This window comes from Pollachius pollachius (assembly GCF_949987615.1).
Source record: "Pollachius pollachius genome assembly, chromosome: 6".
In the NCBI taxonomy this organism is placed as follows: domain Eukaryota; kingdom Metazoa; phylum Chordata; class Actinopteri; order Gadiformes; family Gadidae; genus Pollachius; species Pollachius pollachius.
The window spans coordinates 377,393-393,803 of record NC_136939.1 but is presented as its reverse complement, the minus strand read 5'-3'; the positions used below and the strand labels follow the sequence as shown (position 1 = coordinate 393,803).

General features: G+C 52.4%; 1 protein-coding gene across 2 annotated transcripts; it reads left to right on the top strand.

Annotated features, from left to right (window-relative positions):
- The first annotated feature begins 533 nt into the window (after positions 1-533).
- On the top strand, positions 534-14,256 carry kat5b (K(lysine) acetyltransferase 5b). 2 transcript variants are annotated; one of them, XM_079738834.1, is made up of 15 exons: positions 534-571; positions 651-717; positions 1,600-1,668; positions 1,748-1,992; positions 2,840-2,908; positions 3,776-3,952; positions 4,146-4,220; positions 4,988-5,050; positions 6,982-7,230; positions 8,324-8,413; positions 9,105-9,245; positions 10,103-10,196; positions 10,315-10,474; positions 11,241-11,322; positions 13,693-14,256. In XM_079738834.1, exons 1-15 carry the CDS (start codon positions 551-553, stop codon positions 13,825-13,827), a joined length of 1,737 nt encoding a protein of 578 aa, XP_079594960.1. In that variant the 5' UTR covers positions 534-550; the 3' UTR covers positions 13,828-14,256. The 2 variants fall into 2 exon arrangements, with proteins under 2 accessions (XP_079594960.1, XP_079594961.1); XM_079738835.1 differs by lacking the exon at positions 4,988-5,050.
- Positions 14,257-16,411: the final 2,155 nt, after the last annotated feature.

Sequence of the window (16,411 nt, the reverse complement as noted above, 5' to 3'; positions counted from 1 at the left end):
TTAAAAGATAAAAAACTGAGTTAATTCATCATTCAAATAAAATATATTTATTAAAGTCCAAATCACCTTTACCTCTGTCTATGACTTGTTATGTATGAGGTTTTGAAAGGGGCCCGCAGTCTTTGATAAACACTGGAACACATGGAGTAGTTTCAGTTTGTTTTCTCCCGGAGCAGAGGTCCAGGTTACAAACGAAACAAAATGATCAATATGATGATGTGGACTAATAACCCTAAGTCAGACTAAGATGATAGATGATGATGAAAGTGTGAAGTTTTAAAAAGTGCGCACATTTTTTTTTTTATTGTTTGTGGATGATTATATACATCAACACAATTAATATGCATGGATTTCGTTCACTTAGTCGACGTCAACTGCTGCGCTGCATCCTCAAAGTTGTCCATGCAGCATCTCTGCTTCGCATCTCGCAGCACCTCTGCAGCGCCTAGCGGTTAGCTCGGTTAGCTCTCTGTCAGCTCTCAACGCCTATACTATTGGCGCGGCGGCCTTTTCCCACAACCCCCCGCGGCCGCCCTCACACAGGACCAAAATGGCGGACAGCGCAGCATCGGTGGGTACCAAAAGATGCTATTTCACTTTAAACGTTTCAATTGTTTTATACGTGTCGATTAACGTCACATTTTCCATAGGTTGAAATCGTTGAGGGCTGTCGCCTTCCAGTTCTCCGCAAAAACCAAGAGAATGAGGACGAGTGGCGTGAGTAGTGTTGTGTTTTTGTCAGCATTAAGCTAACTATGCTAACACCAAGCTAACCGGAGGTGTTGTGAACAAACGCTGTGGCCCCCGGAGCCCCCGCGAAGTCCAGGTCACATGAACCAGAGACCGTAGAGCGGTCCTGGATCATCTCGTTAGACTGAACTATGCACTACGATCGAATCCATGTGTTGCCATGGAGTATGGTCTGTATGTATGGTCATTTTAAAATAGCTTGAATGGAAGAGAAAGTACGTTTCGATTATAAGACGGATTAATGTCATGCACAGTAAATACATGCAATGCTTTGTGCATATCGTACTGAACAGTTTAGCTGATATCTCGGATGAATTTAACTCTTCCTCCTGTGGTGCCACCTGCCTTATTATAGGAGAGGTTAGGGATGACGTCAGGTCGCTACTGATAATCAATATAGTTTCATAACTATCGTTATCATGATTCTGTGGTACATAACATTTTTTTGTAAACTGTACAAAACTGTAAATAATAGCCCTAAACAAACATGTTTTCCAAAGAACTGTTTACCTTAGTAACGTTCTATTTAACATCAGTATGTGCCACACACTTTGCTCTTTTTTTTCCCGCACCATTGACATGTCAAACAGCAATGTAAACACAACCTTCGACAACACTGTCAGGGCATGGAGGGATTGTATTTTGTTAAGGTGTGTATTGTGTGGTAATTTTGAGCATCACAGTGAAACTGAAAATAATAAACAAAACATGTTGTATGCATAATTCTGTACAGACTACTTAAAAAACATTAGTTTAGTATATGACATGTTGCTTAGGCTTTACAGCTCACTCTGTTGACCTCTGCTGGTAAAATCTAAACCGGGGAAACTTTTTCTGCTTTATTTGCAGCACTGGCCGAGATCCTCAGTGTTAAGGACATTGCTGGGAGGAAGCTCTACTATGTCCATTACATCGACTGTGAGTAGAGCCTCTGACACCGTCAGCAGCTTGTTACATCTCGTGTGCGTGTGTAACGCGTTCCTCTGCTGCTCTCTAGTCAACAAGCGTCTGGACGAGTGGGTCACCCCCGACCGGTTGGACGTCAAGAAGCTCCAGTTCCCCAAGAAGGAGGCCAAGACGCCCACCAAGAACGGGCTGCCCGGCTCACGGCCCGGCTCCCCGGAGAGGGAGGGGGTGAGGGCCGCCCCCGCCCCCCAGGATGGCCAGGCCGGCAGCGTCCCGGGCCGGGCCGCGTCCCAGCCCAGCGAGTCCTTCTCCGTCAGACCGTCCCACGTGGCCACCGTGAGTCGGACCAGAGCACACCCCGTCCCCTGCTCTAGGAGTTTGGATTATTATTGTGTGGCCACTACCCACCTCTAAGGATATATCGGTTTTATTTAAGTATGACTCTAGGAACCAATGCTTACTTGGTCTAAAAAACATCAACTGCGTGTTCAAAGCTAGGGGTTCTTTAAACTTGTTCCAAAGGGCCGTGATCGATTCTAAATGAATTGTGTGTTAATATATTTGAATCATATAGGGCTATGAAACGATGAGTCCCGACGGGCGGGGGGGGATTTCGCGATTGCTCATTTAGCAATATGTAAATAATAATAAAAATAATGGTGTATAATAATAATGGAGTGAGACGAGGAGGCCTGACGGGGGGGGGGGGATGTTCAATATCAATAAGGTTGAGTTCATAAGGCTAACATTATCTTTTCTGAGTCAACAATAATTTTGGGCAGATGTGTTTGAGCACGCATTGGTAAACTCCAGATGTCGTCGACCGTCTTCACTGTGCCAAATATCCCGCTGCTTCAGGTTTTCCTTTGTAGGCGCGTTGAGAGGAGGAGCGGGCCAATCAGCTGTCGTACATGCAGCGTGTGCATGTATCAGTGATACGCGGGTTGATCCAATAAGTGGTAGTGTACCCACGCACCATTGGCATGTATGCGCGCTTGTCTATGTGTGTCTGTGCGAACAAGAATGACAGGGAGAAAGAGTGCTATGCGGAGATAAATGAACGGAACGCGTATAAAAAATAGAAAAAAAAGCAGAATCAATTTGTGGCGCTGCGCCACAAATTGGTCTATGTATGGGAAACACTGGTATCTAAATGATGTGTCTTCTCTTCCTTCCTGTTCAGCGGAAAAGTCTTGATCTTAACCTACAATCAGCCACAGCGCCGTCCAGAGGCAAAACCCTCCCCACACCGGTACGTCCTCTGAGCTTCTCCTGAGCTCGGTCTCTGAAGCTCGGTCTCTGAAGCTCTGTCTCTGAAGCTCTGTTCTGATGTACTGAAGCTCTGTTCTGATGTACTGAAGCTCTGTTCTGATGTACTGAAGCTCTGTCTCTGAAGCTCTGTTCTGATGTAGTGAAGCTCTGTTCTGATATACTGAAGCTCTTTTCGGACCCTTGTAGGTTAATGCCTCGGTGTGTGAGGATGGTGAAGCTCCGGCTGAGCAGGGGTTGAGGGTTGAGGGTTGTGCTTCCCAGACACCTAGTGTAACACTACGGTGTCCTGATGCAAGTTGAACCATTTCTGGGACCATACTGTGTTTCAGTGTTTTTCCTTGAGCTATTTGAAAGACAGATTAGTGCAATTAGTGGCAATTCAGTTCAGCACAGATTACTTATTTTTTTCTCAAAAGATCCGTCGATCCGTTTATCCGTTACAATTAACGTGTTCAAACCTTCAAATTGAATGCAAAGATTAACCTGTTAATTTTGAGAGATATATATATATATATTTTTTTATTATTGGTGCGGTCATGAAAATTTAAACATGACGACTTTAATTATTAATTCAAATTGAAATAATGCTGATTGCCCAGCTACTCTTCCAGGACCAGCGAGTGTTTCTGATGTGAGTATACTGACCATGACTCCCACGTGTATCCGAACGCTGTACCAGGGCCCCCGGGTTTACTGCTCGTTGATCTGGATTCATATGAACATTAAGCTCCTTGTCGTCTACTATCTTTAAGTGTGTTTGCTGTGTTGTCAGTAATGGGTGTGTATGCATGTACCAAATCAAAATGTCAGACATATCTCAACTTAACCCATGTCGGTTCCCCCGCAGAAACGGAAAGCGGAGTCCGTCTCCCTGGCAACGCAGGCGTCCCCGGCGACCCCGGTGCCGTCGCTGCCGGACTCGGCCGAGGCCTCGCAGGGGTCAGCGTACCCGGTGGGACGCCACGGCAACGCCTTCAACAACAAGGGGCGGGACGACCACGACCCGCTGTCCCTGCTCACCACGGTACGGGGAAGGAGGGGGTGGGGGTGGGGACAGACCTCCTGTATCTGTCTGTCACAGGCCTGTCCACTCACTGCATTCAGCCAGACGGGTGGACTGTGTGTGAGCGGGCCCTCTCTGCTGCTGCTGAAGCCGGTCAGGGTGCTTTGGGGAGTGGTTATCACGCTCCCTCCTGACGCTGTTGTCTTCTCCTCAGAACGGCACGGCGCGCCGCCTCATCCCCTCCCAGCCCGGCAGGAAGAGGAAGGCCAACTGCGGTGGAGGCGATGAGGTTTGGAGCCCCCCCTTCCTCCCTCCACCAGCTCTTTATCTGTCCCTGATGAGGGCCACTAGCGGAGGCCCATACAGTAGGAACGCCATACAGGAAACAACAACATATACCTCAAATAAAAAACGATGTTCAAATTAGGATGGTAGCATACTGCGTCAAATAACAACACCAATTACAACGACCTGGTTGTCTCCATGGACTCCGGGTCCCCGTTCAACGCTGTGGGGTTCTCTGAGGCTCGTTCTCAAGCTCATTATGTAAAGTGAAAGGAGGGACGTTGATAACAGAGGAAACTGGTGTCAGAAATCAGGGATCTGGAGACCGTGGAGGCTTTCTCCGCAGAGGTGTCCAACTGTATCGGCGCAGACCCAATATGTTAAGGACTTGATTTGCATTTCCAGCCGTCTAGAATAGTGCTTTCTGTGTTGAATCCGATCAAAAAAACATCTTAAAATATAGACTGCAGTGCTAAAAATACACATAGTACTATTATTATATTCTTCTTTTTTATTGCATTGTGAACTCTTGAAGAAAAACGTGTCTGTTTCTAAATTCCCCATAGGCAAGAGGGTGAAGCTGCTGAAGCACTGCTGTCTCTGGTGTATTATCTCAGGAACTCTGATGATTTAAACCTATAAAGAGTCCCTAAAAAAGGTTCAATAGTAGACATATTCATCTGATACGGCTTAGAACACACACAGACAGGCAGACAGACAGTTGAATTGTTCTTTCCAAAAGCCTGCGTCCGCTCTGGTTTCCTCCGTCAGATGGTGAAGGTCTTCCAGTACGACAGCCCCCGGTGCACCAGCATGTTTCTACCACAAGCAGAGGTGTGTTGGTCTCTAGCCGGCCTGGACTGTGTTGGTCTGTGGCTCCTAGCCACCCTGGACTGTGTTGGTCTCTAGCCGGCCTGGACTGTGTTGGTCTCTAGCCGGCCTGGACTGTGTTGGTCTGTGGCTCCTAGCCACCCTGGACTGTGTTGGTCTCTAGCCGGCCTGGACTGTGTTGGTCTCTAGCCGGCCTGGACTGTGTTGGTCTCTAGCCGGCCTGGACTGTGTTGGTCTCTAGCCGGCCTGGACTGTGTTGGTCTCTAGCCGGCCTGGACTGTGTTGGTCTGTGGCTCCTAGCCACCCTGGACTGTGTTGGTCTCTAGCCGGCCTGGACTGTGTTGGTCTCTAGCCGGCCTGGACTGTGTTGGTCTCTAGCCGGCCTGGACTGTGTTGGTCTCTAGCCGGCCTGGACTGTGTCGGTCTATAGCCGGCCTGGACTGTGTTGGTCTGTGGCTCCTAGCCGGCCTGGACTGTGTTGGTCTCTAGCCGGCCTGGACTGTGTTGGTCTCTAGCCGGCCTGGACTGTGTCGGTCTATAGCCGGCCTGGACTGTGTCGGTCTCTAGCCGGCCTGAACTGTGTTGGTCTGTGGCTCCTAGCCGGCCTGGACTGTATTGGTCTCTAGCCGGCCTGGACTGTGTTGGTCTGTGGCTCCTAGCCGGCCTGGACTGTGTTGGTCTCTAGCCACCCTGGACTGTGCTGCTGTCGGCCTTTGCTCCCTCAGACCAGGGCTGGCCTTATCACCACGCCTCTCCCGTGGTGATCATGTGTGGGTTTCTGTCCCTCCTCCATCTCGCTTTCTCTCTGTTTGTCTGTCCAGCTCTTCCTCCCTCTCAGTCGACCTCTCCAATGAGACAGGCTTTATGGCCAGTGCTCAAGCAATCAAAGAGCAAAAAGTAAAACGGGTTACAACAATTTTGATCAAGAAATGTACAACACATTAAAGAAAAGTTGTGTTGCCTTTGACCAATATTATAGGAAAGTGTTTTCAATGTAAATTTTCCAACCTCATGTCTCTCTCTCTCTCTCTCTCTCTCTCTCTGTCTCTGTCTCTGTCTCTGTCTCTCTCTCTCTCTCTCTCTCTCTGGGTCTGTCTGTCTGTCTCTCTCTGGGTCTGTCTGTCTGTCTCTCTCTGGGTCTGTCTGTCTCTCTCTGGGTCTGTCTCTCTCTGGGTCTGTCTGTCTCTCTGGGTCTGTCTGTCTGCCTCTCTATCTGGGTCTGTCTGTCTGTCTGCCTCTCTCTCTCTCTGGGTCTGTCTGTCTCTCTCTCTGGGTCGGTCTGTCTCTCTCTCTGGGTCGGTCTGTCTCTCTCCCTGGGTCTGTCTGTCTCTCTGGGTCTGTCTCTCTCTCTGTCTCTCTGTCTCTCTGTCTCTCTCTCTCTCTCTCTCTGGGTCTGTCTGTCTCTCTCTCTCTCTGGGTCTGTCTGTCTCTCTCTCTCTGGGTCTGTCTGTCTGCCTCTCTATCTGGGTCTGTCTGTCTGTCTGCCTCTCTCTCTCTCTGGGTCTGTCTGTCTCTCTCTGGGTCGGTCTATCTCTCTCTCTGGGTCGGTCTGTCTCTCTCCCTGGGTCTGTCTGTCTCTCTGGGTCTGTCTCTCTCTCTGTCTCTCTGTCTCTCTCTCTCTCTCTCTCTGGGTCTGTCTGTCTCTCTCTCTGGCTCTGTCGGTCTGTCTGTCTGTCTCTCTCTCTCTCTCTCTCTCTCTCTCTCTCTCTCTCTCTCTCTCTCTCTCTCTCTCTCTCTCTCTCTCTCTCTCTCTCTCTCTCTCTGGGTCTGTCTGTCTGTCTCTCTCTCTCTGGGTCTGCCTCTGGGTCTGTCTGTCTGTCTGTCTGTCTGTCTCTCTCTCTCTGAGTCTGTCTCTGCCTCTGGGTCTGTCTGTCTGTCTGTCTGTCTCTCTCTCTCTGGGTCTGTGTGTCTGTCTGGGTCTGTCTCTCTCTCAGGACTCTCAGGACAGCTCTGACGGCGTTCCCACGGCGCCCCGTATGACGGGCAGCCTGGTGTCGGACCGTAGTCACGACGACATCGTGACGAGGATGAAGAACATCGACTGCATCGAGCTGGGCCGCCACCGCCTCAAGCCCTGGTACTTCTCCCCGTACCCCCAGGAGCTAACCGCGCTGCCCATCCTCTACCTCTGTGAATTCTGCCTCAAGTACCTCAAGAGCCTCAAGTGTCTGCAGAGGCACCTGGTGAGTCCCCCGCAGGGCTAGGGGTCTGGGTGGGTCCCCCTCAGGGCTAGGGGTCTGGGTGGGTCCCCCTCAGGGCTAGGGGTCTGGGTGGGTCCCCCGCAGGGCTAGGGGTCTGGGTGGGTCCCCCTCAGGGCTAGGGGTCTGGGTGGGTCCCCCTCAGGGCTAGGGGTCTGGGTGGGTCCCCCGCAGGGCTAGGGGTCTGGGTGGGTCCCCCGCAGGGCTAGGGGTCTGGGTGGGTCCCCCTCAGGGCTAGGGGTCTGGGTGGGTCCCCCGCAGGGCTAGGGGTCTGGGTGGGTCCCCCGCAGGGCTAGGGGTCTGGGTGGGTCCCCCGCAGGGCTAGGGGTCTGGGTGGGTCCCCCTCAGGGCTAGGGGTCTGGGTGAGTCCCCCGCAGGGCTAGGGGTCTGGGTGGGTCCCCCGCAGGGCTAGGGGTCTGGGTGAGTCCCCCGCAGGGCTAGGGGTCTGGGTGAGTCCCCCGCAGGGCTAGGGGTCTGGGTGGGTCCCCCTCAGGGCTAGGGGTCTGGGTGGGTCCCGGTCTCCTCACTGGTTTAGTGAACCCCTCTCCCTCTCAGACCAGTCCTCACTGGTTTAGTGAACCCCTCTCCCTCTCAGACCAGTCCTCACTGGTTTAGTGAACCCCTCTCCCTCTCAGACCAGTCCTCACTGGTTTAGTGAACCCCTCTCCCACTGGGACCAGTCCTAACTGGTTTAGTGAACCCCTCCCAGACCAGTCCTCACTGGTTTAGTGAACCCCTCTCCCTCTCAGACCAGTCCTCACTGGTTTAGTGAACCCCTCTCCCACTGGGACCAGTCCTAACTGGTTTAGTGAACCCCTCCCAGACCAGTCCTCACTGGTTTAGTGAACCCCTCTCCCTCTCAGACCAGTCCTCACTGGTTTAGTGAACCCCTCTCCCACTGGGACCAGTCCTAACTGGTTTAGTGAACCCCTCCCAGACCAGTCCTCACTGGTTCAGTCCACATTGTCCTACTGGCTCCCTGTAGTTTAGAGGGCAGCTTCTGGAGCTTCTAGTCACAAAGTTTCTTTGTGATTTTCAGACTATTGACAAAGTGCTCCGTTCTTCATCTCTCCAACAGACTAAATGTAATCTTCGTCATCCTCCCGGGAACGAGATCTACCGGAAAGGCACCATTTCCTTCTTTGAGATCGACGGCAGAAAAAACAAAGTGAGTGTTTCCCCAGGTCCCAGTATCTCACCCCGTACCTCGGCCCGTACCTCACCCTGTACCTCATCCCGTTCCTCAGCCCGTACCTCACCCCGTATCTACATACCTCACCCCATACCTCACCCCGTACCTCACCCCATACCTCACCCCGTATCTACATACCTCACCCCGTACCTCACCCCGTACCTCACCCCGTACCTACATACCTCACCCTGTACCTCACTCCGTATCTACATACCTCACCCCGTACCTCACTCCGTATCTACATACCTCACCCCGTACCTCACCCCGTTCCTCACCCCGTACCTCACCCAGTATCTCACCCCGTATCTACATACCTCACCCCGTACCTCACTCCGTATCTACATACCTCACCCCGTACCTCACCCCGTATCTACATACCTCACCCCGTACCTCACCCCGTATCTACATACCTCAACCCGTACCTCACCCCGTACCTCACCCCGTACCTACATACCTCACCCTGTACCTACACACTTCACCCCGTATCTCACCCCGTATCTCACCCCGTACCTCACCCCGTACCTCACCCTGTTCCTCACCCCGTATCTGACCCCGTACCTCACCCCGTACCTCACCCCGTATCTACATACCTCACCCCATACCTCACCCCGTACCTCACCCCATACCTCACTCCGTATCTCACCTCATGTGTGCCTTGTGTTTCCAGACGTACTCCCAGAACCTCTGCCTGCTGGCCAAGTGCTTCCTGGACCACAAGACGCTGTACTACGACACGGACCCCTTCCTGTTCTACGTCATGACCGAGTACGACGCCAAGGGCTTCCACATCGTGGGCTACTTCTCCAAGGCACGGGGGCACTGGGGGCTGGGGGTGTGTGGTGGGGGTCTGGTGTGTGTGGTGTGTGTGTGTGTGTGTGTGTTGTGGGTCTGATGTGTGTGTTGTGGGTCTGATGTGTGTGTTGTGGGTCTAGTGTGTGTGTGTGTGTTGTGGGTCTGATGTGTGTGTTGTGGGTCTGATGTGTGTGGTGTGTGTGTGTGTGTGTGTGTGTTGTGGGTCTGATGTGTGTGTTGTGGGTCTGATGTGTGTGTTGTGGGTCTAGTGTGTTGTGGGTCTAGTGTGTGTGTGTGTGTGTTGTGGGTCTGATGTGTGTGTTGTGGGTCTGATGTGTGTGTTGTGGGTCTGATGTGTGTGTTGTGGGTCTAGTGTGTGTGTGTGTGTTGTGGGTCTGATGTGTGTGTTGTGGGTCTGATGTGTGTGTGTGTGTGTGTTGTTGGTCTGATGTGTGTGTGTGTTGTGGGTCTGATGTGTGTGTTGTGAGTCTGATGTGTGTGTGTGTGTGTGTGTGTGTTGTGGGTCTGATGTGTGTGTTGTGGGTCTGATGTGTGTGTGTGTGTTGTGGGTCTGATGTGTGTGTGTGTGTGTGTGTGTTGTGGGTCTAATGTGTGTGTTGTGGGTCTGATGTGTGTGTGTGTGTTGTGGGTCTGATGTGTGTGTGTGTGTGTGTGTGTGTGTTGTGGGTCTGATGTGTGTGTTGTGGGTCTGATGTGTGTGTGTGTGTGTGTTGTGGGTCTGATGTGTGTGTTGTGGGTCTGATGTGTGTGTGTGTGTGTGTTGTGGGTCTGATGTGTGTGTTGTGGGTCTGATGTGTGTGTGTGTGTGTGTGTGTTGTGGGTCTGATGTGTGTGTTGTGGGTCCTCCCCCAGGAGAAGGAGTCAACAGAGGACTACAACGTGGCCTGCATCCTCACTCTGCCCCCCTACCAGCGCCGCGGCTACGGCAAGCTGCTCATCGAGTTCAGTGAGTGGGGGGGAGCGGGGGGGCCGACCCAAGGGTTCCTGGTTTCATCAGTCTGGGAGAAGTGCCCTTGAGCAGGGAACTCCATCCTCCTAACTGTTCCCCCCCCCCCCCCCCCCAGGCTACGAGCTGTCCAAGGTGGAGGGCAAGACGGGGACGCCGGAGAAGCCGCTGTCGGACCTGGGCCTGCTGTCATACCGGTCGTACTGGTCCCAGACCATCCTGGAGATCCTCATGGAGCTGAAGCCCGACAACGGGGAGCGGCCCCAGATCACCATCAAGTAGGGCCCCTGGGATGAGACCCCAGATCACCATCAAGTAGGGCCCCTGGGATGAGACCCCAGATCACCATCAAGTAGGGCCCCTGGGATGAGACCCCAGATCACCATCAAGTAGGGCCCCTGGGATGAGACCCCAGATCACCATCAAGTAGGGCCCCTGGGATGAGACCCCAGATCACCATCAAGTAGGGCCCCTGGGATGAGACCCCAGATCACCATCAAGTAGGGCCCCTGGGATGAGACCCCAGATCACCATCAAGTAGGGCCCCTGGTTCCCCCAGATCACCATCAAGTAGGGCCCCTGGGATGAGACCCCAGATCACCATCAAGTAGGGCCCCTGTGACCCCCAGATCACCATCAAGTAGGGCCCCTGGGATGAGACCCCAGATCACCATCAAGTAGGGCCCCCGTCATGAGACCCCACATTACTATCAAGTTGGGCCCCTGTGACCCCCAGATCACCATCAAGTAGGTCACGACCTTCTCTAGGGGTCACATGACGTCACGGACCAATGTCATGTGACCCGTAGTGAAGGTCGTGTGACCCGTAGTGAAGGTCATGTGACCGTAGTGAAGGTGGTGTGACCGTAGTACTAAGGAGCAGGTTGGGGTCAGACAGTGAATTAAAGATGTTTAATGTTTCCATCCATTCGTCGATGCTTCTCATTATGAATGGTTCAGTGTTTACTCTTCATCGTCTGGGCGTTGTTCCAGTGGTCTGAGGTCAAAGTGAGTGTCTGACCTTGTGGTTTCCCGGTTCCTCAGTGAGATCAGCGAGCTGACCAGCGTAAAGAAGGAGGACGTCATCTCCACGCTGCAGTACCTCAACCTCATCAACTACTACAAGGTCAGAGGTCACCGCAGCACGCCAACGGACTCAACATACACACACCTCCTAGGGACCGCAGTTCGATTCCCGCCTGGCCCTACGGCCCTGGCATCCTGTTCAGCGGATGTCTCTCTCACAATTCTCAACCATAAAGGCATAGCAAGCCTATGAATATTATATCAATGACAAATGCTAGTTTTATGTATGTCTTGTTTATACAGATTGAGAACCAGTGTGATTTAAAGGGGATAAGGATTAGCTGAGGCTGTGGTCTCTCCAGGGTCAGTGAGTGTAACAGGCTGTGGTCTCTCCAGGGTCAGTGAGTGTAACAGGCTGTGGTCTCTCCAGGGTCAGTGAGTGTAACAGGCTGTGGTCTCTCCAGGGTCAGTGAGTGTAACAGGCTGTGGTCTCTCCAGGGTCAATGAGTGTAACAGGCTGTGGTCTCTCCAGGGTCAATGAGTGTAACAGGCTGTGGTCTCTCCAGGGTCAATGAGTGTAACAGGCTGTGGTCTCTCCAGGGTCAGTGAGTGTAACAGGCTGTGGTCTCTCCAGGGTCAGTGAGTGTAACAGGCTGTGGTCTCTCCAGGGTCAGTGAGTGTAACAGGCTGTGGTCTCTCCAGGGTCAGTGAGTGTAACAGGCTGTGGTCTCTCCAGGGTCAGTGAGTGTAACAGGCTGTGGTCTCTCCAGGGTCAATGAGTGTAACAGGCTGTGGTCTCTCCAGGGTCAATGAGTGTAACAGGCTGTGGTCTCTCCAGGGTCAGTGAGTGTAACAGGCTGTGGTCTCTCCAGGGTCAGTGAGTGTAACAGGCTGTGGTCTCTCCAGGGTCAGTGAGTGTAACAGGCTGTGGTCTCTCCAGGGTCAGTGAGTGTAACAGGCTGTGGTCTCTCCAGGGTCAGTGAGTGTAACAGGCTGTGGTCTCTCCAGGGTCAGTGAGTGTAACAGGCTGTGGTCTCTCCAGGGTCAGTGAGTGTAACAGGCTGTGGTCTCTCCAGGGTCAGTGAGTGTAACAGGCTGTGGTCTCTCCAGGGTCAGTGAGTGTAACAGGCTGTGGTCTCTCCAGGGTCAGTGAGTGTAACAGGCTGTGGTCTCTACAGGGTCAGTGAGTGTAACAGGCTGTGGTCTCTCCAGGGTCAGTGAGTGTAACAGGCTGTGGTCTCTCCAGGGTCAGTGAGTGTAACAGGCTGTGGTCTCTCCAGGGTCAGTGAGTGTAACAGGCTGTGGTCTCTCCAGGGTCAGTGAGTGTAACAGGCTGTGGTCTCTACAGGGTCAGTGAGTGTAACAGGCTGTGGTCTCTCCAGGGTCAGTGAGTGTAACCGTCTGTGGTCTCTCCAAGGTCAGTGAGTGTAACAGGCTGTGGTCTCTCCAGGGTCAGTGAGTGTAACAGGCTGTGGTCTCTCCAGGGTCAGTGAGTGTAACAGGCTGTGGTCTCTCCAGGGTCAGTGAGTGTAACAGGCTGTGGTCTCTCCAGGGTCAGTGAGTGTAACAGGCTGTGGTCTCTCCAGGGTCAGTGAGTGTAACAGGCTGTGGTCTCTCCAGGGTCAGTGAGTGTAACAGGCTGTGGTCTCTCCAGGGTCAGTGAGTGTAACAGGCTGTGGTCTCTCCAGGGTCAGTGAGTGTAACAGGCTGTGGTCTCTCCAGGGTCAGTGAGTGTAACAGGCTGTGGTCTCTCCAGGGTCAGTGAGTGTAACAGGCTGTGGTCTCTCCAGGGTCAGTGAGTGTAACAGGCTGTGGTCTCTCCAGGGTCAGTGAGTGTAACAGGCTGTGGTCTCTCCAGGGTCAGTGAGTGTAACAGGCTGTGGTCTCTCCAGGGTCAGTGAGTGTAACAGGCTGTGGTCTCTCCAGGGTCAGTGAGTGTAACAGGCTGTGGTCTCTCCAGGGTCAGTGAGTGTAACAGGCTGTGGTCTCTCCAGGGTCAGTGAGTGTAACAGGCTGTGGTCTGTCCAGGGTCAGTGAGTGTAACAGGCTGTGGTCTGTCCAGGGTCAGTGAGTGTAACAGGCTGTGGTCTGTCCAGGGTCAGTGAGTGTAACAGGCTGTGGTCTCTCCAGGGTCAGTGAGTGTAACAGGCTGTGGTCTGTCCAGGGTCAGTGAGTGTAACAGGCTGTGGTCTCTCCAGGGTCAGTGAGTGTAACAGGCTGTGGTCTCTCCAGGGTCAGTGAGTGTAACAGGCTGTGGTCTCTCCAGGGTCAGTGAGTGTAACAGGCTGTGGTCTCTCCAGGGTCAGTGAGTGTAACAGGCTGTGGTCTCTCCAGGGTCAGTGAGTGTAACAGGCTGTGGTCTCTCCAGGGTCAGTGAGTGTAACAGGCTGTGGTCTCTCCAGGGTCAGTGAGTGTAACAGGCTGTGGTCTCTCCAGGGTCAGTGAGTGTAACAGGCTGTTGTCTCTCCAGGGTCAGTACATCCTGACGCTGTCGGAGGACATCGTGGAGGGCCACGAGAGGGCCATGCACAAGAGGCACCTGCGCATCGACCCCAAGTGTCTGCACTTCACCCCCAAGGACTGGAGCAAGAGGGGCAAGTGGTAGAGCCCCCGGAGGGCTGGCCCCCAGAACCCCCCCCGGGGGCTCCTCTGGATCTCTTCACCGCGCTGTAACAGAAACGTTAGATGAGCTCCAGACCCACAGGTCAGGGAGGCAGGATTCAGAACCTTCTACCTCTGGAGATATGAACACCTTGGGGTGCGCCGTCTGTGTCGTGCATTTCTCAGTTTTGTAAAAAAAAAAAAGAACTAGGGTAGAATTCTAGGTGAACACTAAATATTGGAATGGTTCCACGCTAGGGCAAGGAACCTTTACGCCCAGGCGTGGAACCTTTACGCCCGGGTGTGGAACCTTTACGCCCGGGCGTGGAACCTTTTGCGGGAGAGCCGGCGGCCGTTTCTACCACTACAGCGATGTCTGTCACTCAGACGTTGTTTTGTATGGTCAGGTCGTAGCCCACAGTGAGGTTCTAGGGGGGGGATTGGAGCCCACAGTGAGGTTCTAGGGGGGGGGATTGGAGCCCACAGTGAGGTTCTAGGGGGGGGATTGGAGCCCACAGTGAGGTTCTAGGGGGGGGGGATTGGAGCCCACAGTGAGGTTCTGGGGGGGGGGGATTGGAGCCCACAGTGAGGCTCTGGGGGGGGGGGATTGGAGCCCACAGTGAGGCTCTGGGGGGGGGGGATTGGAGCCCACAGTGAGGTTCTGGGGGGGGGATTGGAGCCCACAGTGAGGTTCTGGGGGGGGGATTGGAGCCCACAGTGAGGTTCTGGGGGGGGGGGATTGGAGCCCACAGTGAGGTTCTGGGGGGGGGTGGATTGGAGCCCACAGTGAGGTTCTAGGGGGGGGGATTGGAGCCCACAGTGAGGTTCTAGGGGGGGGGGATTGGAGCCCACAGTGAGGTTCTGGGGGGGGGGGATTGAAGCCCACAGTGAGGATCTAGGGGGGGGATTGGAGCCCACAGTGAGGTTCTAGGGGGGGGGATTGGAGCCCACAGTGAGTTTCTAGGGGGGGGGGGATTGGAGCCCACAGTGAGGTTCTAGGGGGGGGGATTGGAGCCCACAGTGAGGTTCTGGGGGGGGTGGATTGGAGCCCACAGTGAGGTTCTGGGGGGGGGGGGATTGGAGCCCACAGTGAGGCTCTGGGGGGAGATCGTCGTTTTGCGATATTGGTTTTCTAGAGTTCAGTTGTGTACGTTGGTTTTCTAGAGTTCAGTTGTGTGCGTGTTTAACGCTCGGTTATGACAACTGTATCTGTGAGATTGGACGACTCAAACCCCCGATAACCTTTCAACTGTAATTATTGCACATATTGAAATCGTTTTGTAAAAAAAAAAAGCCATGTTGAGCTGTTCAGAATGTATATTATGTGTACAGTTATCTATACATAATTTTTTACTTTATGTAAACTAATGTGGCATAGTATTTGATTTAAAGACTATTGTACTTATTTTGTGATTTTAGGAACGTATTATGTTTTTTTTTCTTTCCAAGTTCTGTTCAAGTGTGTTCAAGAAAGTGAAAGTGTTATTCCAACCGATTTTGAACTTTCTAAATTTGGTTCCAGTAGAAAAAATAAACGATTTTTGGTTTAACATTGTCTTGGATTAAAAAAAATGTGATCGTGTAATTGTTGTAGTCAGGGTTATTTGGCAAACAATTGAATCAACCTCGATACATTTTTTGCACTTATTTTTTTTCATTTGGAAATATGAAGTGCAAACCCACCAAATCGGATTTTGGTGAATCTTATTTTTTGCCTGTTGGAACAAAAGGACAAATGAGTGATTCCCATCTCTGGCTAAAGACACGCACGTCATTATTATGGAGGGGACTTAACTTAGCCCACTGCTCCTCCTCACGCCGCTACTGTGGTAAGTACAATAGCCTGTTGGCAGTAAAACTCAGATTATGGCAAATACCTTTTAATGACAAACTAGCCGACACGTTTTAAAACTCGTATGACTTCAGCGAAGGTTGGGCGATGCATTGTTCAGTCTTATAAATTAGGTAACTGTTGAACATTAAAATGACTTGACTCCAAGAAAAAGGCCTTTTATCTAACAAATCGCTTTGCCATATCCGTACAAATCAGCAAATCAAACGATGGTATACTTCTATTTTAGGACTCCACATACCACGAAGTGAAATGATACTTGTTAAAAAAAACTTAATTTGCTCTAGGTTAGGGTAGCATTGGTCAATTTACTGATTCAATAATTTAGATCTTTAACTTGATCGCCGTGGAAGTGGTCGCTCCCCAACCAGGGGGCAGCAGGGAGCGGTGTCTCGCTCCTCCACCAGGGGGCAGCACGGAGCGGTGTCTCGCTCCCCCACCAGGGGGCAGCACGGAGCGGTGTCTCGCGCCTCCACCAGGGGGCAGCAGGGAGCGGTGTCTCGCTCCTCCACCAGGGGGCAGCACGGAGCGGTGTCTCGCTCCTCCACCAGGGGGCAGCACGGAGCGGTGACCTATCTTCATATGAGACAGGTGCTTCTCCCAACAGGTTTGATGCTGCAGTTAATAACTCGGGGTGTTCGATGGGATGACAGCTTGTCACTAGGTGTCTGGCCGTAGGTTATTAAATGTTCTAATCCAGACTGATACTAATGGCTCCAATAGTAATGCAGGAACA

Coding starts and splice junctions, on each gene's coding strand:
- kat5b (XM_079738834.1), top strand. CDS start 551: ATGGCGGACAGCGCAGCATCG. Junction 1,993..2,839: donor GACCGTCCCACGTGGCCACC/GTGAGTCGGACC, acceptor CTTCCTGTTCAG/CGGAAAAGTCTTGATCTTAA. Junction 2,909..3,775: donor GCAAAACCCTCCCCACACCG/GTACGTCCTCTG, acceptor GTTCCCCCGCAG/AAACGGAAAGCGGAGTCCGT.